The sequence below is a fragment of the Ursus maritimus genome, unplaced genomic scaffold (assembly GCF_017311325.1).
Source record: "Ursus maritimus isolate PB19 unplaced genomic scaffold, ASM1731132v1 scaffold_9, whole genome shotgun sequence".
Classification (NCBI taxonomy): Eukaryota; Metazoa; Chordata; class Mammalia; order Carnivora; family Ursidae; genus Ursus; species Ursus maritimus.
This window is the reverse complement of record NW_024427107.1, coordinates 55,520,603-55,546,079: the sequence shown is the minus strand read 5'-3', so window position 1 is coordinate 55,546,079 and position 25,477 is coordinate 55,520,603. Positions and strand designations below refer to the sequence as shown.

At 34.0% G+C, this 25,477-nt stretch overlaps 1 protein-coding gene across 3 annotated transcripts in view; it reads left to right on the top strand.

Moving 5' to 3' along the window:
* CSMD3 (CUB and Sushi multiple domains 3) overlaps positions 1–25,477 on the top strand; it is a 1,145,609-nt gene that overhangs the window by 555,551 nt on the left and 564,581 nt on the right. For all 3 annotated transcript variants that reach the window (XM_040625739.1, XM_040625738.1, XM_008689272.2), the window contains one exon: positions 15,877–15,998. In XM_040625739.1, coding sequence (XP_040481673.1) covers positions 15,877–15,998 — 122 coding nt within the window. The remainder of the gene's footprint in view (positions 1–15,876; positions 15,999–25,477) is intronic.

Sequence of the window (25,477 nt, the reverse complement as noted above, 5' to 3'; positions counted from 1 at the left end):
CAGAAATTTATGTTCCCAGAGAATGATCCTAAAGGAAACTCAAGGATAACAGGCACCTCTGTGACATTCTTCCCTGGCTCTGTGTATGGCTGTAATCCCAAAAATTGTTACAAAAACATTTGTAAACTCAAATTATTTCTCTAACCCATATGGGCATTGTTTGTGCTAATCTTCAGGAAATGGTAAATTCACTGATACATTTCTAGGGAATAGACGCTGAAGTCAATTTCTTAACAGTATTTATAGTATGAGTTTTAGTCTGATTTGGTTTGATTTCAGTTTATGTTCATGGTATGTGCGTGCGCATGCACACGCACACGTGCGTGCATGTGCGTGCACGCGTTTCCCAGTTCGGTGGTTATATATGCACATGGGGAAAAATACCAGCTGCTGAAATAATTTACTGTGGCTTAGTAGAGAAGTGAAAATGTCACACAGCTTCCCACCCAGGAGTGCATTATGTACACAGTTTTCACTGACTAGCAGGATTTCATTACCAGGTAGAACACTAACTATTTGAATTGATTTATGGACTAAATAAATGTGATTGTATTACTGTCTTCTTTTGGGTGATTGTCTACATGCTGTGGGAAATTCATGACAATCCTGAGTTCTTGGATCATGCAGGCTATTTTTCTACACAAAGACTTTCACCAAACAGTTTATTAGGTAAACAACTGTTTATCCTTTGAAGGCCACATCATCTTTAAAATTTTATTTAATGTGCTATACATATCATAACAATAACCTGCAGAAAATGTGGAAAGAATTATGCATTACATATTTATAAAGCTTTAGTCTTCAAGAATCAGAAGATTACAAAGTGTGTGTAAGTATTGGTACAAACAGTGTATATATTAATAAATATTTTCATGTATTCAAACATGAAAAAATATTTGACATACTATAAATGTGCATAAGTAATGCTATAATAGTATTTATATTAAAATATATTCATGTATGCAAGTAAAGAGCTATGGTAGCTAATTGGAATTTTTTTCAGCAATATCCTATTTTAATATTACCTCAAAGATAAAACAAAATTGGCAAAAATGTAACAAATATTTGTGGCATACTAGATAAAAACAGATTTTGGCATTTTCTGTGAGTTCAAATAAAGTTGGGTGAGTCATTTAAATTCTCTAAGTTATATTCTATAAAATTTAAATAATAATAACAACTAATACAGAGAGTTTACTATATGCTGTACAGGCTTTAAGTATATCAATTCTTTTGGTCCCTTCAACAAAACTATGAGATACTATAGTATCATTTCTTTCTTACAAATAAAAGCATAGAGAAATTCAGGGACTCAGTGTAGGCAAATTGACAGTAAACAGTAGAGTCAGGATTTGAACCTATGCCATCTGTCTCCACTGTCTGAGCTATAGCTCTCAAAAGTAATACGTAACTCATGGGTATTGTGTTTTGTTTTGTTCTCAATGATTAAATGTTATAAAATAGATAAAGCTCCCCATACAGTGCCCGGCGTGTAGTGAACCTTCTCTATAAGGTTATTGTTACTGGTGTTTGCTGTCATCTATAGGGATCAGCACCACAGATTAATACTGACATTGCATGGTGCACTGGGTGTTATACGCAACTAATGAATCATGGAACTTTACATCAGAAACCAGGGTTGTACTGTATGGTGACTAACATAATAAAATAAAAAAACATTAAAATAAAAAAAAATGAAAAAAAAAATACTGACATTGAAGAGTTCACATGTCCCAGGATAGGAATTGCTTGAAAGTCAGTTTCTGCAACACAAGGTAACAGGGGCGTATCAACCTAACAACTGATCCAGCCTTAAACTTTAAAAGTCTGCTTCTTCTCTTTTAGGAAGAGAGGGTGAGAAAAGAACTAGAAAAAGAATTTCTGTGTGGTTATAGCCAGTGCTACAGCAACTCCCCAATTTAAAGCAAAAGACATTTTATATATTTTGCTAGGGCATAAAAAGGTTAAATAAAGTTTACACATTTGCACGTGTATTGTCAAACTCAAATGTTTTTACTAAGCAATTTGGTCTCAGAGCTAAATTTCTATAATAAGTATATCAAAGATTTGTTTGCAGTTAATTCCTTTTTTGTTTGTGTTGATGTCTTTTTTCCCCCGTTTTTTCCAACTTTGTTAAGGAATAATTGACAGACATAAGTGTATATACTTAAAGTGTACAGTGTGATGGTTTGATATGCATATACATTGTAGAATGATTACCAAGATCAAGATAATTAACACATCCATCATTTCCCATAGTTAACTCGTGTGTGTGTGTGTGTGTGTGTGTGTGTGTGTGTGGTGTGTGGTGAGAGTGCTTAAGAGCTACTCTTTGCAACTTTGAACCGTACAGAACTGAATTATTTTAATGAGTCACCATACTGTACATTAGATCTTCAGAACTTATCATATAACTGAAAGTTTGTACTTTTAATATTTATTCTGAATCAATATCAGAAGAAAAAAGGAAAGAGAACCCTGACATTTGAATATATGGAATGTTTATTTTTTTGATTGTTAGGCATATACAGCTTAGGATTTGATAGATGTTTTTTCTTTAAAGTAGGATTTTAAAAAAATCTCTAAGAGCACCTATTTCTTTTTTTTTTTTAAATATTTTTTTTATTATATTATGTTGGTCACCATACAGTACATCCCTGGTTTTTGATGTAAAGTTCGATGATTCATTAGTTGCGTATAACACCCAGAGAGCACCTATTTCAATACTACAAACTATTCACCTATGAATGTCCTCTCTAGCTAGAAGAATTCATCACTGACTTTTTTTTTTCCCTAGGGTAACTTACCAGGCCAGACATAATGTGACTCTTTCTAACTAGAATGTTGAGTAGATAGTGAAATTTATATTATCAGTGTGCTTACAAGTAAGAAATTTGTTCCTTCATAATATTACATGGAGAAGGAACATTGAGAATGCCAGTACATTTCTTGACATGATCTCTACAACTAGATAGGTATGGGGACTATGAAATCTATTGAGAAGAAAGCAACACAATTAAAAAAAATCAGCAACAAAATCAGCCTTGTTTTTAATTATGGTTACATGGTAATTTTTTATACAGTTTTTTAAGGGCTTAGAATCTGGACTCAGAGAGGGTTTGAATCTCATACCCAACAAGACAACATGAAGTCAGAAGTCCTAACAAGCAGGAAACATACATTTTCAAGTGCTTGACAATTTTGCCAGTGGCAGGACTTAGAGCATTTCCTTTAATATTTCATTATATCCCATTTTATGATTGACATTAGTTCCTTGGAGTCAGTGTTAAAAACATACATATACGGCTAGCTCCAGATATATTATACCTCCATTTTTTTCATGAGTCTAGGCTTTTCATCATCTCCAGTACCATATACCACATCCCCTAGTTTGGTGTCACAATCAAGACTCCATTTTCTAAGGGTGTCATTCATTCAATAAACACTAATTGACTACCTGCAGGACCAATCAGAGACCAATTAGTAATAATATGTGGTAATTGTCCTGAAGGGGTTCACAGTATAGCGAGGCAAAAGAATGACAGCAGAACACAGTAAAATAATATTTGTAATAAATTAACTTATAAAGAGTATGGGAACAAAGGAGAGCAGCACCCGACTCAGAGTGGACTGGGGTTGTGGTTACCGGGGGAAAATGTCCCAGAGGAGTGCCCATTTAAATTTTAAAGTATGAATGGGGATTAGATAAATGATAGGGGAAGGACCTGGAAAGAAGGACTTGTAATATAGTTTCTGTTAATACGATTTTTGTTACTTCTTGAGTGTCAAAACACTCTATTAACCAACTTTTAATATAACTTCCCACTGTAATGGAAGCTGAAGTTTATGCCTTATTTCCACAATACCTTTCACCAAAACCTCTTGGTACGGAATAAAGAGAAGCAAAAGAATGAGCAAAAATCAAAGATATTAAGTAGAACGAAAGATACTGCAGCAAGTCAGTGACTCGCAGTGGGAGGGAGGCAGAATTTTGTCATGCTGGGGAACATTTGGCAATGTTTGGGGATAGTTTTTGATTGTCGTAACTTTGGTGGGAGGTTGCTAATGGCATCGGGTAGACAGAGACAGAGATGCTGCTAAACATTTTGTAATGCACAGGACAGCCCCTAACAACAAAACAAATAATATCTAGTCCAAAATGTCAAAAGTGCAAAGACTGCAAAGCCCTGCCCTAAGCTGGCAATTGGGAATTATGCATAAACACAAGATAGTGTTAATATCTAGTGCTTTTAGCTTCCTGAGAGGCACCAAAAAAAAAAAAAAAGAAATGGACCACTACTTTTTATCACTCACATAGATTGATACTAATAGACTAGTGATTCACAAAGCTGAAAGGAATGCTTTCACATCCTGCAACCATTGTGTTTAGCTCAGAGAATAAAGTTTCTACATTATTTAAAAAGATCTGGTAAGGAGATTCCATGACATCTTGAAATGACATCTTGAACAGCTCATTGTAGTTTTTCTACTTATTGACTTCTGGAACACTGAATTATTTTCTCGTGTCCAGGTTAAACCATCCTGTAGCAATTTTGCTTATTTCTAACTATACCCTTGGAAAGGAATCCTTCAAGAATTTTGGCTAGAAAGATGCTTGTACTGTGATGTGGCCAGGTTCAACCAAGGGCTCCTGGGGTATGATAAGTTATTACTTATCCACTTCACCCTGTTCCATTTCTGGCCTCGAGTTTTGCCAGCTCTGAAACTCATCCTCATGTTTGCTTTAGGGTTGGTAATACACTGGAGTATAGACTTTCCATACTAAGCACTAAGCCTCCCCCCAAATATGTGGGTGACTGGCAAAATATTAATTTAAAATGACTTTAAAGGAGTAGACTAAAGAGACATATGCGATGTGTTATCTTGGATTAGATCCCGGAATAGAGAAGAAGATGTTAGTCTAAAAACAAAACAAAGCAAAGCAAACGAAAAACCTAATGAAATTCAAATAAAGTCTGAAGTTTAGTGAAGAGGGATGTACCAGTGATACATTTTTAGTTTTGACAGATACAGCATGGTTATGTAAGATGTTTACATTAGGTGGAACTGGGTGGAGGGTACATGGGAACTCTGTGCATGATCTCTACATCTTTTCTGTGAATCTAAGATTCCAAAATAAAGATTTTTATTTCTTAAAAAAAATGACATTGAAGAGGAGAACAGAGTGAATTGATAAAAGTTTCTCATTTTGAAAGCCATTTTTTAAAAAACTTGTAAATTGGAAGCAGTAAAATAATTTGTTGCAATTCTGTAACTGATATAAAATTACGTATAAATGTTTACAGTTATGTTTTTAAACTCTCTTGTTTCATTGAAATCCTAATCTACTTGTATTAATTTTACGTCAAAGCGAATATGTGGATTAAACATTGCAAATCAGAGGTTTGTTGTTCAGAAATAGCTTATATTTTTGGCTGTAATGGATTGCTGTATGTTAAATTTTTTTCCAACATTTGAAATATTGAATATTTCCCATAAATCTCCAGATTCCCAGCTTCTGAAAAATTAGAACTGGAAAACTTGGCCTGCATTCAGAGTTGTCTGAACATTTTGAGTAGAGGTTTCTTCCTTTATCCTGGGCATATGCTTGCCAGATGGCCTCATACCCCCATTTTTTATTTCCCACTACCAGCCCAATTACCAGGTGGGTCAACTGTGCTTTTGAGCAAATCACATCTGATTATGCAATTAAGTTTCCAGTCCTCAATATTAAATAAATATGGGGTTTTCATATATTTATTAATTTAAAGAGAGATTTAATTTAGCTAATTTACCTGTCACCATATCAGGATGTAGAAATTACATTCTGGAGTTCCACTTATGAAACATTTTTACCCTGTTTATGGGCCTGAAGATGTTTTTTTTTTTTTTCACCCAGCTAGTTTACTGCAGCAGATAAAGGATAGGTACAGTTTCCTTTTCCATCCAATGTTTACATAATATTGAACCACTTTTTTTTGTTCTGTTTTGCTCTAAAACTTTGTGCCAAGACTTTTCTACTTCCTAAATAGTAAATTTTTTTTTCATAACATTGTCTTAGATTTATATAATGATGCTACCCTTGAGTAGTGTAAACTCAAAAGTCATCTTGGTGGTTGACAGTCTGTAGAATCTTGTATTTTGTTCCTTGAAATCATGATAATAATTTTAAAATGTCCTTTTGCATAGAGAAATAAACTCTCTTATATATCAGTGTTTTTCATGTCCTAGGATTCACTGACCCAATTCTCAGATGTGTTCTTCCAGTCTTTTTTACTTTTCTATATTTCCCTTTATAAAGATCTTGGATGCCACATGAGAGGCATGTTCTGCTCATTGTTAAGCAGGACAGAGATTCTAATGAAACCCCATTATTTAGGGAAATGGTTGTCTGTTATGTGGCCTTCATATCACCAAGGACATGTTAAGCCTGTTGGTATAAATTTAAAAATTGGAGAGAAGATAATACACCTACCTAAAAACAAACTTTTGAGATACTTTAAAAAATTGTTTAGCAGGAACACCAAGATCTAAAATCTAATCACAGTAGTTTCTGACAATTCATGAAGCATATTTAAAGAATTTAAAGAAAAATATTAAAAGTTGATTTGGTTGTTGGATACACTTGAAAAATACACATTTTTTTTCTTTTTCTTAAAAAATACTGTAAAATCATATTTTTGACATGTGTTGTCCTTCTTTCCCATGTCTTAAATTATGTCGTATTGATAGCCTCTAATTTTTTGAGGGCTAGTGCTTTATGATTTGACTCCTCAGATTATAGTGTCTCATACACACACACACACACACACACACACACACACACACACACACATACATACATATATACACACAGGTATATGTTGGAGATATTGTGGGTTTGGTTCTAGACCACCACAAATCAAGCAAATATCACAATAAAGTGAGTCAAATGAGTATTTTGCTTTCTTAGTGCATATAAAAGTTATGTTTCTACTATACTGTAGTCTATTAAGTATATAATAGCAGTATGTCTAGAAAAAAACAAATAAAAAAGACTTTATTGCTAAAAAATGCTGTCCATCATGTGAGCTTTCAGGGAGTTGTAGTCATTTTGCTGGTGGAAGGTCTTGCCTTGATGTTAATGGCTGCTGACTGATATGGGTGGTGGTTGCTGAAGGTTGGGGTGGCTGCAGCAATTTCTTAAAAAAACACCCCCCCCCAAAAAAAAACAGTGAATTTTGCTACTTCGATTCATTCTTTTTTTCTACATTTCTCTATAACATGAGATGCTGTTTGATAGCATTTTACCCACAATAGAACTTTCAGTGTTGGAGTCAGTCCTCTCAAACCCTGCCCTGCTTTACCAAAGAGATTTATGTAATATTCTAAATCCTTTGTTGTCATTTCAACAATCTTTATAGAGTCTTCATCAGGAGTAGATTCCATCTCAAGAATCACTTTCTTTGCTCATCTTCAGAACCAGCTTCTCATTCGTTAAAGTTTTATGATATTGCAGCAATTCGAAAGCAATTCAAATATAATAATAATGAAACAGTTTGAAATATGAGAATTACTAAAATTCAGGATGGAGACGTGAAATGAGCAAATGCTTTTGGAAAAAAATGACACTGACAGACTTGCTAGATGCAAGGTTGCCCTGAAATGTCCATTTGTAAAAAAATGTAATATCTGCAAAGCACAATAAAAGGACGGATGGCTGTACTTTTATGGAACTTTGGACTTTTCCTCTGTAGCCTTTTTCATGATTATATAATCTTGTAATGGGCTGTGTCATGTCTGTCTTTCTCCCCAGAATGTGAGGTGTATGAAGGCAGGGCTGGTCCACAGCCGTGTGTTCACTAATTCTCATACTTTTGAGTGCATCCGATTTTTTTTTTTAAATAATTAGTGAATGACCGAGTAAATAAATAAATGACTCAATACGCTATGCCCTTGCATTTAAAACTAAATAGAATTATATTTTTTAAAAAATAAGTATATGGGGGAAAAAAGTACATGACTTGACTTTTTCATTCTTTTCTCCAGTCCTCTAGTTTTTAGTTTTTTAAATCCCATGCTGCATACAACATCTGGCTGATCAACTTAACTACAGACTCAGTTAAGTCAAGTGTCCTTCAATACATCCAAAGTATCCCCTTAGTTTTGACAAAAAAACAAAACAAAACCCCCAAAAAACCCAAAACCAAAAACAAACAAAAACCACCTGAAATCGAACACCTTCCTTAGCCTATCATGTATGGCGCTCCTTGAATAGACGTTTATATACCTCTCTGGCTCTACCTAAAGAATCTCCTCAGCTCCAAACAATCTTAGATGTTCTGGGAATTAATTTTTCTTTTATATAATGTGTTAGACAGTACATCTGCTTAGAAGCCCATCCTGGTTTCTACTCGGAGTTCATGTGTCCTAACTTTTCAACATTCAGCTTTGACATAGTCTCAAGGATGACTTCTTTAAATACCTACGCTGCAAAAATGTGCACTTTTTGTATTCCCATTAACACCTGCTTTAACACTCGTAACTCATTATTAATATGACCTATTTGTGTCTTTGAGACTTCAAATCTCTTAAAGGAAGGATCCCATATTACTCATTTTTCATTGAACATTCTAAGTCAGTGTTTGGTGTTGAATAAATATCTCCATTAAAAATTATAACAAATTATCATCAAAGATTCATTTGACCTTTCACTAGGAGGAAAAATTATCTAGAATTTCAAGTGATGGCCAAATTATCCTGAGATGCTTCTTTGATGAATTGCCTCTTTTTCTCACATTTTAATTAGAACACTTAAATTGTAAACTTTGGTCTTTTTTATTTCTTAAATTTAGGTATATTTCTTTAATTATAATTTCTTTAATTATTCTTGAATAAAAAAACTTCACTGAGCATTTACTATGTTTTATACACTAAGTCATTTTTTTTTTTTGGGGGGGTCACTAGGAGATGAAGGACATAAAGGAATTCAGTACTTAAATAATTAAAATAGAGTAAGAATACTCTAATACAAGTAAGGCTTTGGAAAAATGAATTTCAGCTAACAGGTTACGAGCTAAAAAAAGTATTTCAAATGAAGGAAACCGCATATGAAAAGCTATGTAAGTAACTTAGAGCAGGATGCATTTTAAAATTCCATATTGACTCCTAATGTTTCCTGCCTTTTCCCATGTACCTCAGATAGTCTCACCCCTGATTTTAAATTCTGGGAGGTCCAAAGCCTTCTAAAAGATATCAGTGAATTTCTTGGGCCAGTGGATAGAAGCTTAATGTTTTAATAGTTAATTCTGGCTTTAAATTCCTGCTTTCTGATTTTCTGGATTATGTCAAATTTACATAAAATTCAAGTAGACACTGTTCCCAGTTTCCTCTAAACAAACAAACAAACAAAAAAAACCCAGTTTTTAAATATAAAGTGATAACCTGCTCAGTTAATCTTCTAGATAATTTGGGAAGGAATGGAGACAGTTTACTCAAAGGTGGACAGTTTGAAGCTGAATAATACATATTCTTATCTGCTAAATCCTTTGTCCAACCAGTTGCTTAAAAGTTTCTCCGTCTTCTTTACTACACACCATCTTTTTTTTTCTTTCACCAACCCTTCCCTTATGAATGGCCTTAAAAACACTATGGTTTCTAGATATACTGTGCATAGTAATTCATCTCATTCTATCCTACCACTTCACTGATCTGTTTCTTATTGGAAACACTAGATTAAATTGGATTTTCTGTAATTTTTCTCAAAAAGCAAACTGAGTCATTAATTCATACAGTCATTTCTATTACTGGTTTAATGCCATATGTCCTCTCATCCTAATACCATTAGAGTGACTCAATGAAACAAACAGCAGGGAGAAGCAGGATTGTATGTAAACTTGACCTTCATGATTCGGTTAAATTATGAACAACCAAGAACTAGAAAAAGAAAAATAAAAAATTTCCTTATTTTATTTTTGACTTGAAAAATCTGTCCGTTATATTTCTCACTTTTAATAGGAATTGCATTTGCTGGGTTTTAATCAGATTTATCTGATCCTGTGCAGTCTGCCTTTTGCTGATTTTCATTCTGTCCTTTTCATGGCATCTCCTCTGTTTTCCCATTTTCAGCTTTCAGTTCATTATTATTCCACATTTATATGCTTCCTTTCAGTGAAGACATGGATTAGACTTGCCATTCTTATGCAGATGATGCTCAGATGTATTTGAAGATTAGTCCTAATTGTTACTACACTTCTGACACTTTATCAGCTTCTCATGAAGACATAGGGACTGGAATGTCCAATTAAATATTATTAAATGGAACTACTTATTGATAGTTCCACACACTGATTTAAATAGGTTTAATCATTCACCTTCAGATATGGGGAGGTGAGTGGGAGGGATAAGGGGGCAGGAGAGAGGCATTTCATGACCAAGAGTCCGTAATCCAATAATCGAGATTGATTCAGAGATTAGTTTCTATAACTGTTTATCTGAAGCTTAACAACAGGTTTTTGATGTTTAGGTAAATCAGCATTTTTTTAGGTAGATATATTATATACTTTATTATACAAAGTGAAATTTAAAAAAATGAAATTCTGGTGTATTAAAAGTGTTATAATCATACTTCAGGTCACTACTTAAATTCCACATGTTTTTGTTTAGATTGTTACAAAGTAAACTTCCACGTAGGAATTCCCTTCATAATAAAAACCAACTCTGTACATGATTTTCTAAACTATTAGGAGTTTCCTTCCCAGAAGGAAAGTGCAAGAGAAAGATAAAATGTACTTGAACAGAGTCCTTTAAAACATATCCCAAATATTGTGCAGAAAGACTACAATTCTGACACCCAACCCAGAAATCTGTACTTATTTAATGGAGTTCTATTTTCTGTGTGAAAACTCCACAATTCCTTTTTATGCCCATTAAGAGAACAGATGCTCTTCTGGTGGTGTTCTTCTCACTTGTCTTATTTTCCTTTGTCCACTTCGATAATAGATTTCCACCATGTTTCATCCATTTTGTTACAGCAAATCTTTTATGATGTCAGTTGAAAATTAATTCCCAAGCTTGTTTCATTTTCTGGGCATTTTTCCCTCCCTAGATTACTAATTCCTTCATTGGAAATATTTTATTTTAATGTGTGAAGTATTTTTCACAACTTTGGGAATATTTATTTTAAGTTAATATAGTTCAAACTAGATCTCGTATAACTTCTATCTTAGAAACTAATTTCCTGAGCCATTTTATTTTCTCAAAGTCAGTTTTTCATCAGTGAATTGTTTTATATTCAGACCTCTACATTTGCCAACATGGGATGATTTTTTTTTTCCCCTCAGTGTCCCTGAAAACATTTCATTTCAACCATCTCTAATAGTAGTGGTCGCATGTTAATTTAAAAAAGATAATGTCTTATGAAGTGTTACTGGAGAAATGGGCACCTTGTTATTTTATACACGTTCACCTTGATTTGATCAGAATGAATTTGTTCTTTATAAGGCTTCTACAAGAGCCAGGGAGAAAGGCTCCTAAATTACTAGAGGAGGAAAACAAAACTTAGAAATAAAACAAGTATTTTTCTATGTCACTTCCTAAGAATAGCCTTCCCTGATCTGTTATCTACTTCCATAGAATTTCTTGATCTATAACCCCCATAGCAATTTATAAATCCAGCTTATTTATGGGTGATTTTTACTTGTTATTTAGGAGTGTTTTCTTTCTTTATTTTTAAAAAAGACAATTTCCTAGTCTAACACATATTTACAAAGATTCTTCATCACTTCGTAGAGATCACTTATTTGATACTCCATGTAAGAGCTGTGAAAAAGAACTTGGTTATTTGTTCCTTTAGTAAACATCCCTACATTATGAAAACTACTGCACCAGGAGTTAACAAACAACAAGGCCTTGTCCACAAAAGATTATAAGTGTGTATACATCTCAAAAAACAAAGCATGCCAGAGAATTGCCAAGTAGTGTCACCCAAAGAAGCAGTATGTCCTATCAGAAAGTTGATTCTACTAACTTCAAACCAATCATTGATTGCTATAAATTTTTTATTGCTGTGAAGTTCTTAAAATGTTTATAACTGTACTTTCTATCAGATCACTAGCACTTAACCACCTTTATACATGTGTTGTTCAAATAAATGTGCTGTAAAGACTACAGTCCATTACAGAGCCCTGAGTGGAGGAATTAGGAATACTTCTTAGAAAAATAAGAGACACATCAGCTTGGCTTTGTTTAAGTGAATAGAATTTCTGCAGGGGGATGTAAGAAGGAATAACATTTTAGACTTGGAAAACATCATAGAAATAAGTGGAAAATTATAAAGGATGTGATACATTCAAAGAACAAGAATTCTTTTCTGGCACAAGTTGAGTGTCTACTGTATAAAATGTACTGGAAAAGAAATCTAGGTCCTCACAGAAACAATTTTATATTAGACAGTTTGTAATTTATTCTATAGGAATCAGTGATCAAGTTTTTTAATGAAGTTAAGCAAAATAATCAAATCTGTCTTTTAGAAAGATAAATATAGTAGCACTAAGGAGGATGGGACACAGAGAAAAATGAGTATAGGGAAGGAGTTAAGTAGCTATTTCTAGTTCAAGAAAAGATGGTGATGAAGTACTGGGTATTGGGAAGAGAAGAAAAGAAGAAAAATGGAATGTTTCAGATGAGAAATACATAGGTCTTGAGGAGTGCTTATGTCTGTATGGGAGGGAAGTGGATGGATGAGTTAAGAAAAGTTTAATTAACACTCCTTTAAAACGTTTCATAGAATGTCCAGCAGGCAGAGAGACAATTACTCTAGAAATAGGAGATAGAAAAATTGGTACTGTAAATTTGAGAGCTATCAGCACAGAAATGACCATTGTAGTCATAGAACTGAATTAAATTAACTATTTAGAGAGACCATTGAACAAAATAAAATAGGCCATGTAATCAATTTATAATCCTGCTACCTAGGGTTCAAATACAAATGCAAAATAATAATATAATAATAATAATAATAATAATAATAATAATAATAATAGAACAAGTAATAATAATAATAATAATAATAATAATAATAATAATAATAATTATCAATACTTTCCATTACTACTAAGAGATTAAGTATGTGGAAAAAATGAAGAGATACTATTAGATTTAGCAATTAGGAGGTCATTTCTGGCATTAAGAACGCAATTCAGTACCCAAATGAGAGAAGTCAGCTGTAATACTTTCAAAAGTGAATGGGAGAGAAGATGCAGTGCATAAAGAAGATTCATAAGATGTTGTAAAGCAATGATCTCACTTGTACGTGGAATCTAAAAAAGACAACGTTATAGAAACAGTGTAGAATTGTAGTTGCCAAAGTCAGGACCACGGGTAGTGGGAGAAACAGTGGGTAAAGGGAACACATGTCCAGTTATACAATGAATAACTTTGTGGATATAATATATAGTATAGTGACTATAGTTAATAATATTGTGTCATATACTTGAAAGTTGCTAAGAGAGTAGATCTGAATTGTTAACCCTCCCCCAACACACACAAAGTAATTTTGTGAAATGATGGAGGCGACTAACCTTATTGTAATCCTTTTACTATGTATCAAATCATCATGTTATAAACCTTAAACTTACACAATGTTATACATCACTTATATCTCAATAAAGCTGGGAAAAAGAGTCAATTATTAAATATTTGGAAATTTTTTCAGGCCTTGATAACCTGTGGTATGTTAAAAATAAACCAAGGTGGGACTATTTATACCATAGAAATGGAAAAAAAAAAAAAAAAGGAAAAAGGAGTGAATGAAAGAGAAAAAAAAAAAAACGCTGTAGTGAGCAGAGAAGATTTACAGGAAGTTAGGTAGTAAATGGAAAGAGAAAAATTGGTAACTAACATTGCAGGAAGAAAAATACCATTTATTATTTTATCCTTATTACAAAATAACAGTTTTATTATTTAAAATATAAAAATCAGACACAAATAAGAGAAAATTAAAAGTAACCATTTAATACTAAATGACTTAACCACAAGATATAACCCTCAAGTTGAAGTAGTCTGAAGTAGATTTATGCCAAAATATAAGTTAATGGGGGAAAAAAACCTAGTAAAGAAAACTATATAAAGAAAACTATATTTAACATCCTAGAGAGACACATACTTAGTGATGGGACGGTTAAGAGATGAAAGAATGTGAGCTCTAATCCTGCCTCTGCTATTTACTAGCTGAGTGATCTTGGGCCAGTCAAGCAAACTTTTGGGACCTCTAAATTGATTTTCAAAGTGATGATAATAACTGATGTAGGAAAGATGTTAGTGTTTGAAGCTGATGGCCAAGAAAAAATTCTTGGTCTTTGGTGCAAAAAGGTGGTTTTATTAAAGCACAGGGACAGGACCCATGGGCAGAAAGTGCTGCACTGGGATCATGAGAAGTGGCCCATTATATACTTTCAAGCTGGGAGAGGGTTACAATAGCATAAGTCTCTAAGGAATTTTGGAAGCCAGGTTTCCAGGACGTTGAGAGGGCCAGCTATTGTTGGGAATATGTTATTTATTACTAATAAAACCTGAGTCATGAGACTCATCAGATGTATATCAGTAGGTCATATGCTTGAGGGATGATTGACAACATGTATCTTGAGGGGTAGAGATAAAGGAAATTTCCAAAGGAATTTTTATATGTCAGAATACACTCACGGGATCCTGGGGGTTGGGCTAAGATTGCCTTTTGCCCTTAGCAAAGTATTAACATCAAGGCAGCTGAGTTCCTAGAGGAATGTTATTCTGCCTGTTTCTAGGACTTGTCAATGGGCTGTAAATAGTAAGGAAATTTAATTTTTCTTTTGCCTTTGTTGCTTACATCAATAACTATATAAAGTCTTGAGTGCATTGAAAATATATGTACATCAAAAAAAAAGAAAATATATGTACATCATTTAAAAATGGAATAAATTGTTATTGATGAGTTAGAAAAGGATGACTGACATGTGCAAGATTTTAATGGAATGGGGCAAAGAAATGCAAATCAAAACTAATGCCAACAAGAAACCTTGGTGACCAAGAAGGAAGAGAAGACATAGATGCAGTGTGGCCACTCTTCTTCATAAGTAGAAGAAGGATTGGAAAAACTGAAGAAACATTGCAATATTTAACTTTTGCGGGAATTTATTAAAATTACTTCAGTGCAACTCTTTTTGTAGTCTGAATGGTCTAATTCACAGTTGTAAAAACAGTAAAAGTAGTTTTCATATTGGTGTTTCAGTCTCACATCCTAGGATACTTAATAAAGAGGTTTGAAAATACTATCTGGGGAAGCCTGTGTGGCTCAGTCAGTTAAGTGTCTGCCTTCGGCTCAGGTTAGGATCCCAAGGTCCTGGAATTGAGTCCCACCTCAAGCTCCTTGCTCAGTGGGAAGCCTAACCCTGCTAGGGTTAGGTTGCTAACCCTGCTTGTGTGCATTCTCTCTCTCTCTCTGACAAATTAATTAATTAGTTAAAAATATAAATATATAAAATTTAAAAAATAAAGAAATTACTATCTGGATTACCTAACCCATGGCTTTGTTTCTTTCTCTTTGTGGATTTTTGTTAACACAGTATTGCATAACTAGACCTCAGTCTAATTAGACTCACCTATTTACAGTCGGAGGATAATTTATAATGCCTCATACTGTTATTCATAACTAATTTTCAATTAATGTTGAAAATATTGAGCTTGTGAACTTTAAGGTATAAAACATACTCTCACTTTGGTAAGTGACAGAATGCTCTAATACACATTTCACTGTGGTTATAATTTGGCAATTTTGAATTTAAAGTTTGTTTGCAAAATACTTTATTGCTAAGAGTTTGCGTGCGGTATAGGCTCACTTTTAAAATGCAATTTCTCTTTTAGTGAAGACATGTGGCTCTAATCTTCAAGGACCAAGTGGCACCTTTACGTCTCCCAACTTCCCATTCCAGTATGACAGCAATGCACAGTGTGTCTGGGTCATCACAGCAGTGAATACAAATAAGGTAAGGGAAAACCAGCTTTGGTAGAAAAGCATAATCATAAAGACAAAGGCAAAGAGATCATGAGGAAAGTGCAGTAAAGAAAACGCATAGCTAAAGTATGATTTCTGCAATATTTTCTACTTATTCCTTGTCTAAACATAAGCCAAATGAGAATTTTGGAAAAAGTATATTTTAAATAATAACACTTCTACTCCCAGTTAATAACATAAATAACAACACATTCAAATTATAAATGAATGTTTTCTGAGATATATTTTTGAAGGTTGTAAGTACGTATTTCTTTGTTATTTTTTAAACAAGCCATGAATCATGGCTTTTCACTCCATATCTTTTCTGCTTGACCTGTCATTCAGATGTATCATGTTTTGGTACATAGCTGACTTTTCTTTCAATGTTTCTCTATTACCATAATCATGCAGTTATTCCTTATTATAAAAAGTTGGTTTTAATGTGGTCTGCACTAATAAAGGATTCATATTATGGATATTTCAGATGGTTAGATTGTCTTTCTGTTTGACTAAAAATGAGTAATACATCTCAATATGCATATGCCACAATACTTGAAATAAAATTATTATGCTGGATGTGTGTAGGAACAGCTGAAAACTTAACGAGTTTTCCTGTCTTCTCTCTCTCCTTCTTTCTCCTTGTAAGAAAACAGAGAGGACCTAAATAGGCAGAATCAAAATTCCTCTCAGATCGTATGATACCTTTTCTGGTTTAGATTAAGGGAAGTTTCTTAGTGGAGCCCATTAAACTGGTTTAGATTGCAGTTCGAATACTGATTTAGAAGTTACTGATACCTTTGATCAAGTTATTTAACCTCCTGGTAATTCTGTTTCTTTATTTATAAAAATGTGGATAATAAGAGCATGCATTTCATAGTGTGCTATGAGGAGTAAATGAGGTAATAAATACACAGTGCTTAATATAGTAAGGACTTAAAACACATTAACTCATTGTTATTAGATAAAGTATGTACTACTTGCCAGAATGTTTTTAGGACACCAGTACGGTTTTAAAAATCAATTCAGGGGTCAGTGACACTTACCTCAAAGAAAAGCCCTGATTTATGAATCAGAAGAACTAGATCAGAAGCTTACACTGTCCCAAATCATCTGTGTAAACTTGGGAAAAATCACTATATCTAAACTTTCAACTACATTAAGGAAATAATTTTACTCACCCAACCTGTGTCATTCATTCAATTCACCAAATATTTATTTGTCAGATATCTTCTCTGTGCAAATTGTGGGTTGTTGAGAAATTTTTTTAAAAATCATGAAGTACGTGAAAAATCAAGTTACATTTATTGAACATGTAGCAACATGCCAGATACTATTGACAGCACTTTTTATGAATTATTTAATCCTCCTAAGACTCCTCTGAGAAGTAGGTACTTTTACTGTCTGTACTTAACACAGAGGCTGAATAACTTGGCTACGATCACGTAGCCAACAAAGGTCAGAACTGTGTATTTCATAAGATATGTGTTATTTACAAGGATACATCTCACAGGAAGATACAAGTATCTTATACCAAGATAAGCGCGAAGTAAATTCATTATAAAGTGTGGAACAAACACATTGTATTAGTCTTACATTGAGATAGAAATCTTTTTGTGTCATGATAATTACCTATAATTGTCATCAAAATGTGGTAATTATCTTCTGTTCTATAAGATGTCTGCTTTGCTAAGTTTAATTCATTCTCACTCACTGAGATACCTGAAGTTTCACAGAGGTCATCACATTTCTCCTTGTTTATCTCACCCAATCTGCCAAACTTTTATCTCTCCGTTTTCTCCTAAAAAAAAAAAAAATCCAATTTATTTTCTAAGGAGGACATAATTACTTTCACTTCTTCGCTATTTTTATCAAGTAGCTGACTGAGGACATTTATTTTTGATCTGTTGGTTTACCTTTATTTTAAGATATCCTTATAGAAATTGGTTTTCAAGCATTTTTAACCATGACCCACAGTTAAAATTATGTTTTACATTGTGGCGCAATTCACTCACATACACACACATAGTGCCACAAAATAACATTTTCCCTTAATATGTGAATTCACTTCTCTGGTTATTATTCTAATCTTCTGTGATCTATTTGTTTTTAAAAAATTGATCATGCCTCTATAAATGGATTTCGTGATGTACTAACAGGTTATAACATAGTTTGAAAAATCCTGTTTTGCTTCTACAGATTCCTAGATCAGAACTGTTTTTGGGGGGGTGCCTGGGTGGCTCATTCGTTAAGCGTCTGCCTTCAGCTCAGGGTGTGATCCCGGAGTCCTGGGATTGAGCCCCGCATCGGGCTCCTCCGTTAGGAGCCTGCTACTTCCTCTCCCACTCCCCCTGCTTGTGTTCCCTCTCTCACTGGCTGTCTCTATCACTGTCAAATAAATAAAACCTTAAAAAAAAAAAAAAAAAAACTCATTTTGGAAGGCAGTTGCTGGAATGAACCATAGACACACAGCTTTCATGGTATAAACCTCAATTAACCAAGACACTTAACCTCAGGATCTACCATTTTCTTCAAATATCATTGTTCAAGTTTTTCTTTATGTTTGATAATTTTATTTTTTAAAGATTTTATTTATTTATTTTTGAGAGAGAATGAGAGAATGAGCACGAGTGGCAGAGGGAGAGGGAGAAGCAGGCTCCCTGCTCAGCAGGGATGTGGAACTCAATCCCAGGACCTTGGGATCTTGACCTGAGCTGAAGGCAGACGCTTAAATGACTGAGCCACCCAAGTGCCCCTGAAAGCAGACACTTAACCGACTGAGCCAAGAAGGCACCCTATGTTTGATAATTTTAAAAGCAATCTTGGTGTTCTAAATGTCCAAAACACATATATGACTAGTGGAAAAAATTCTGAGATTTGAAGCTTGATGAAACTGAATGGAACTGGTTTCAAATCTGGGCTATCCCTTTTACTAGTAACATACTTGTAGACAAGCATGATCTTTGAATCCTCTGAACTAGTTTTTCTTATTCAACTATTAGAGATAATAATATCATATCATAAAGTTGTTTTACTGAGTAGATAAAGAAATATGAAATGTCTGATTCAAAGTAGAATCATTTTAAATGACATCTATTATTGGCAGATGATGCCATCTCATTAAGAAATATGCTTGTCTTTAGTTACTTGTTAGATTTAACTTATGTATTGATGTATTTTTATGAGGATGCTATTCCTTGATTTAAGTGGTCTAGTGCATTTGTCTTCAATCTGATGTATGTGTGTTCTGGGGTACACAAACAATTCCCAGGGTGTACATGGGGAGGAGGGGCAGAAACTGGGCACCATTTTCAGGTATTCCCCTTTCTGACACTGTTCTGCTTGAAGACCCACCTCTGTTTGTTTGTTCTCTTTTATCACTTTCCTTTTTGTGATTGTCTTTCATAGTTTCAAAAGAAAGTCATATATTACCTTCCTAGCTGAAATGTTAACATTTTACATTATTCGAGTGTAAGTAAAATTCCAGAGATCCAGACTAGAAAATTCTACGCGCACATAGTTCCTGAGGGGACGTCTTTGAGAACAAAGCAAAAAATAGATTCACTGGGAAATATTTGAAGGAGATATTACCTTATTTCATCTAAACAACAAACTTAGAGGAAGTCCCACCTCTTTATCTCTTAATGTACATATGCATATATTTATGTATGTATCTATCATCTGTCCACCCACCTATCTTTGAATGTATCTGTATCTCTGTGTGTCCTAGAACTAGAATTTACAGTACACAGAATTATAGAGTAATTTGAATTGAAGCACAAAGTCTGAATTTTTTTTTTTAAAGATTTTATTTATTTATTTGACAGAGAGAGAGACACCCAGTGAGAAAGGGAACACAAGCAGGGGGAGTGGGAGAGGAAGAAGCAGGCTCCCAGTATAGCAGCCTGATGTGGGGCTCGATCCCAGGACTCCGGGATCATGCCCTGAGCTGAAGGCAGACGCTTAACGACTGAGCCACCCAGGTGACCCCAAAGTCTGAATTTTTGAACACATAGAATTTCCAATTTGTCTGATTGACTTTATAGTTTTTGCATTTACTGTGGATGTTTTCTAGAAATAAAATGGACTAATGTTGCAAGATTTTAAGGAAACTATATTTAAAGTATTTATAAAATTACAGTATAGAACTTACATCCTTTGCAGCTACTCACACTTAGAAAAAAAAAAGATGTCTATTTAAAACTGCAGGAGAAAATATTTATCAAAATGCCTTGACCTATGTCTACAAAATTGTTTGAAGGCTGTCTAGACCAGCATTGTCCAATAGAAATCTGTGAGTCACATATAGAATTTTAAGTTTTCTAGTAGCTACATTTTTTAAAGATGAAATTAATTTTAATGTTATATTTTATTTAACCACAATGTTATAATTCCATGTAATCAGAATCAAATTATTAATGAAATAATTTACTATCATTTTTTTTTCATTTTAAATCTTTGAAATCCAGAATGTATTTAACACTTAAAGGACATCTCAATTGAGATGAGCCACATTTCTAGTACTCGGTAGCTGGCGACTACCATATCATAACAGGGAAAATATTGAACATTACCACAGAGAGTTTGATCCTCTGCTTTAGGAAATATGAGTGGTGATGATGGTTAGTGGTTGGTCTTAAAGAGAATAAATATCCCATTGCAAGGGAATTGCCTGAAGTGAAGTTTTTGTAGGGGCTTCAAGGGAAAGGAAAAAGGGATGCTCCCATTGGCAACCTGGGATTTTAGTTTTTCCTTACTTCTGTGAACTACCCCATATCTTTATTTAGTTATTTTTCTAAATTTTTTACTTAAGTCAGCCAAAATAGCTTTCTGTTATTTGTCACTAGGGAACCCGGAGGCCGGGGGCTAATGATACAGTCATCATTTTTATTGTCTCTTCACCTAGTATAAAGAATCTATTGAAATATTTAGTACTCCTGTTTGCTAACATATTTTACCATATCCTGCAAATTGATTATATGCTTAGTTCCTCTATCTTCATCAATATTGGGTAAGAGGGATCTAGCTCTTGAAAACATATGGTAATGTTGGATACCTTTGCCCTAATTTCTTGGATTTTTAATAGCCTTTTGAGAAGTGGGTCTTCTAATGTAAACATAATAGTAATGTCAAAATAGTTGTTTTTTTTTTAATTGAATAGTTCTTCAGTATAATGTGCAGAACTGAGATAAAAATGTTGTGGAATAGAATTCTTTATGGCTTTTTGACCAGTTCTTGTTCTGATTTTAAAGGGATGCACTTTTATCCACTTTGGATGACTGTTTATAAGAATAATACTGATGTCTCCGGATGTCAGCAAACCTTACAACTGAGAAAATAAAATCCATTGGGAGATCAGTAATAAAAGATTAAATTAACCAAGCATAGAAGATACAATTCAGAGAGAATGAACACAGGCACATGAGGTTGACTTCAGTTTAGATTATAGCTCTCACTAGTTTACCAGAAGTCCGAAGTGTCAGATGAAGTAAAATCCATCACCAGAAGAATGTGAATTGACTATGGCTTAAAAAAATGTTGGGCAACACTAGTCAAAAGAACATTTTTTTTTTTTTTTTGTATTCCAGGACTATGAATATTTTTAAAATATTTTATTTACTTGTGAGAGAGAAAGAGTGAGCAGGACAGAGAGGGAGAGAGAATCTGAAGCTGGCTCCACACTGAGCTCAGAGCCAGACGCGGGGCTCGATCCCTCCACCGTGAGATCACGACTTGAGCCAAAACCAAGAGTCAGACATTTAACTGAGTAAGCCACCCAGGCTCCTCCAGGAGCATATTTAACTTGTTCCTAAATTTGGCTCAGATTTATACCTCATGATTCAAAGAATACTGTTTACTATAACCTAGGTATAACAATGAAGAAGGTTAAGGGACTGGCATGATTTTAAATGTATATATATTTAAGAACTCATTCTAAATGTTCCTGACCTATTTATAAATAACTTCCTTACTATTCTACATAAAGTGATACATGGACAGAATTTTGATCCTAGAGTCAGAAGCCCTGAATTCTTGTGTGATTCATTTTGCATCCCAAATCTCAGTTTCCTCTTCTTCAAAGCAGGGATAATGATCCTTGCCCTGTCATGTCATAGGAATGTTGGAGGATCACATAAGTCAATAAACAACAGCACTCTTTACATAGGACATTGTCTTATAAATTTAACGTATCATATATGTATATTATTTATGCTATTCCTTATTCCAAAGACAGTTTTAAGTGGATGACAACATCAAGTAGACCATAATACATAATTTGAGATATATTGAATAATTAAGGATGTTTAAGCATAAGAATAATACCTACCTCATAGTGGATGCCCAGTTAACATCTGTCGTATAAATAAAAGAACAAATAGATAAGAATAAGTAATGCATATGGAATATGTGAGAAATTATTAGGCATCTTGATCGAACATAAAACTAGTACACAATGAGTAGCAAATATTTTGGTGGCAGTTATACTGCTTTATAAATAAATGTTAGCTCTACTTATGATATATTAAGTATTTATACCTTATAGTATATTATTTTTTCAAGCACTATCATAAAGCATACTTACTGGGATTTTCATATAGTTCTGATAAAATTTCACTATAACACTTTATATTATTATATATGTCATGCATTTGGTTTCTGTTGAAGAGACATGATAGATGGTAATTTTTCCCCTTACCTTTCATAGACACCTGCCCCAGAATTAAATGCAGGTCAGGAAGGACAACCTTTTCTATTAGGGAATGTTATCCCTTTCCAGGCAGGTCATTCCATTCTACTGTTTATTTTTTTAAAAAAGTATAAAATTGACCCTTATAATATTTAATTTAATAATATGACAAATATGTCAAATAATTAAATTATGAAATATTTTATTCATATATTCGCTACAACCATTCATGGTTTTTGTTTAGACCCATAAAAAACCCATTCAAGGCTCCTCCCCATAAACTCTTCAGGCATCAGAATTATACCCTTAACTGCCATCCATAACACTGTCATCAGATTGTGATATAACACATAACACTTTCCATATTGTCACTGTTCCATCATTGCAGCTAGCCTTTTGCCACTTCATTTAGCCTGCCCACTTACAGGCACTGGTTCTTTGTGCCAAATAGTCAGAGTTTTGGGACCCATGCCAAGCTTTGGTGCCAGGTCTGAGACCTCAGCCAGACATAGAATGTGTCACTTTTCTGTAGACTGCAGCTGTCTTTTCTGCAAAAAAGCAGACTCAAGACAAGGATTTATATACAAGTGATCTATTTAAAAAAGTGCACCGAGGAAACTATTAAGGGAGTGGGGGGAAGCAGGATAGGAAAGAAGTTAAACAAGGGTGAAATTTCAGCCAGAATCCAAACTGGAACCTGATCCCATGCCTGTGTAAATTATACCTCAGAGTTTGTTCCAATTCGCTACAAGGGAGCTGGGCTGTCTTTCTTTTACATCCCATAATCATAGGCTAAGGATTAGCCAGGTCCTTCAGGGCTCATATGTGCGCATAACAGCTCCCATAGACTGAAGAAAGCCTCCAAAAGACTTGTATCTCTAGGCATTTAGAGGCAAATGAATATAGAATATACCAAACAGCTAATGGAAAGGACAAGAAACATTTACAGGGATCTGGGTGGAGCAGGGACAGTATCTGTTACAGTTGAGTAGGAGCCAGTGGGAGCCATCCTGAGGCAGTAGTTCAGGACAAATCAAAGCCAGGTTTGTAGTCCTACCAACTATTGATTCAAAAAGAGCCTAGGAGTAAAGTACAAATCTTGGTATAAAATAATAGGCTGGAAACCAGGGAAAACAACTAGAAGATTCCTCAAGCCAGGGGAAGTGGCCGTGTTTACCCATTTGTAGGGTATCCCAGCCTTGGAAGTAGGGGAACTATCAAAGGCACTGACCTTGCCAATGAAATATGTATTCTTGTGAAATGGTTTATTTAGTTGAAATATTTTATTTAAAATGAATTACTCAGTGCAGGCACAATGAATCGTCATCTAAAAATACATATCAAGTAAAAAATAAAAAGAAATATTCTAAAATGTTAAGAAGATTATCCCTTGATAATCTTGGACCATAGTTATTTTTCCCCCTTTTCTACTAACAAAAAATTCTGTTAAATTTTAATAATATGTTATATTTTATAATAACTTGGATAAACAGTAACAAATTAGTAAAGTGAAAAAGAAAAAAATAGTCATAGAATGATTGACATTATTGATTACTTCCTGCTTCTTGAAACTTTCTCTTCCCCTGGCTTCTTTATTATGTCATTTCCTGAATTTTGCCCTTCTCAATCTTTTCCTGGTACTTATCTTTTCTGCCATCTCCTTAAAATTCAATTTCCTCCATGTTCTGAATTTAAACATTTTTTTAATTCTGTATTCTTCTTTTCTTCCTTCACACATCTAAATACAATGTCCAGTGGATTCATTATAGCTCACTAATATGCCTCAAAGTTGCTTACCTTTCTCTCACCTAAGTTGTCATCATTTCTTCTATGGATTATCAACCAACTTCACAACTAGTGCATTTTTGTCTCATTTTCTTACCATCCCAAGCCTATCAATAAATCTAGTGTAAAATTTTATTCTAAAATGAAATTATATCTCCTTTCTTGGTAAAGTATTTAAACAGATCCATGCAACTTCATGGATGAATCCACCAACAACCTGAAATTGTCTTATCTCTCAAGGCCGGTGCCCCAACCCTCTCCACCAGTGTTACCAGAGCCCTCTAGTTGGAGGGACATGCTGCTCTCTGTACTTCCCTACCTGTTTGTACCTCCCTTAACACTTGACCAGGCTTATTCCTGGCCGTTCTTTAGCCCTCAACTCATGTTTCACTTTTCATGGAACCCTTTCCCGTCCTCCCACCTAGATTGACTTAGGATCCTACTCTGCATACTGGTCACCAGTTGTCATATTATATTGTAATTATATGTTTACTCATCTGTTTTCTTTAGTTTCGCACTTAATAACAAAAAACATGTTTGAATCTTTGGATCCTTAACTTCTAGTGTTGTAGCTGTCATATGAAAGTTTCTCAAATGGATGTTTATTAAAAGAACTGATTAAATATTTCTAGGCAAAAATCTCACTGGTTTATTTACATTTGGTAGCTCTTCCTTGGAGCTTCTCTGATTCTTCTGAAAAATGGAGGCAAAGTATGCAAAATACAAAGTAGTTTTATTTCATTTATTTTTTTACTCCTCTTCCTACTGCTAACTGTTGGGTGTCCCTAACACTTTAACCTCAGTATTATAATTGCTTTTGAATGATATGCATAATCAGAGCTGTGCTACATGATAATTAAGCATAAATATTAAGTGATTCACATAAATAGTGACAATTAGTATACTTGATGCAGCCAAGTAAAGTCTTTTGGGGGTTGGCATAAGAGAAGAAAATAGGAGACTGGACAAAGAAATCCTTAAGTAGAAGTACCAGGATATAC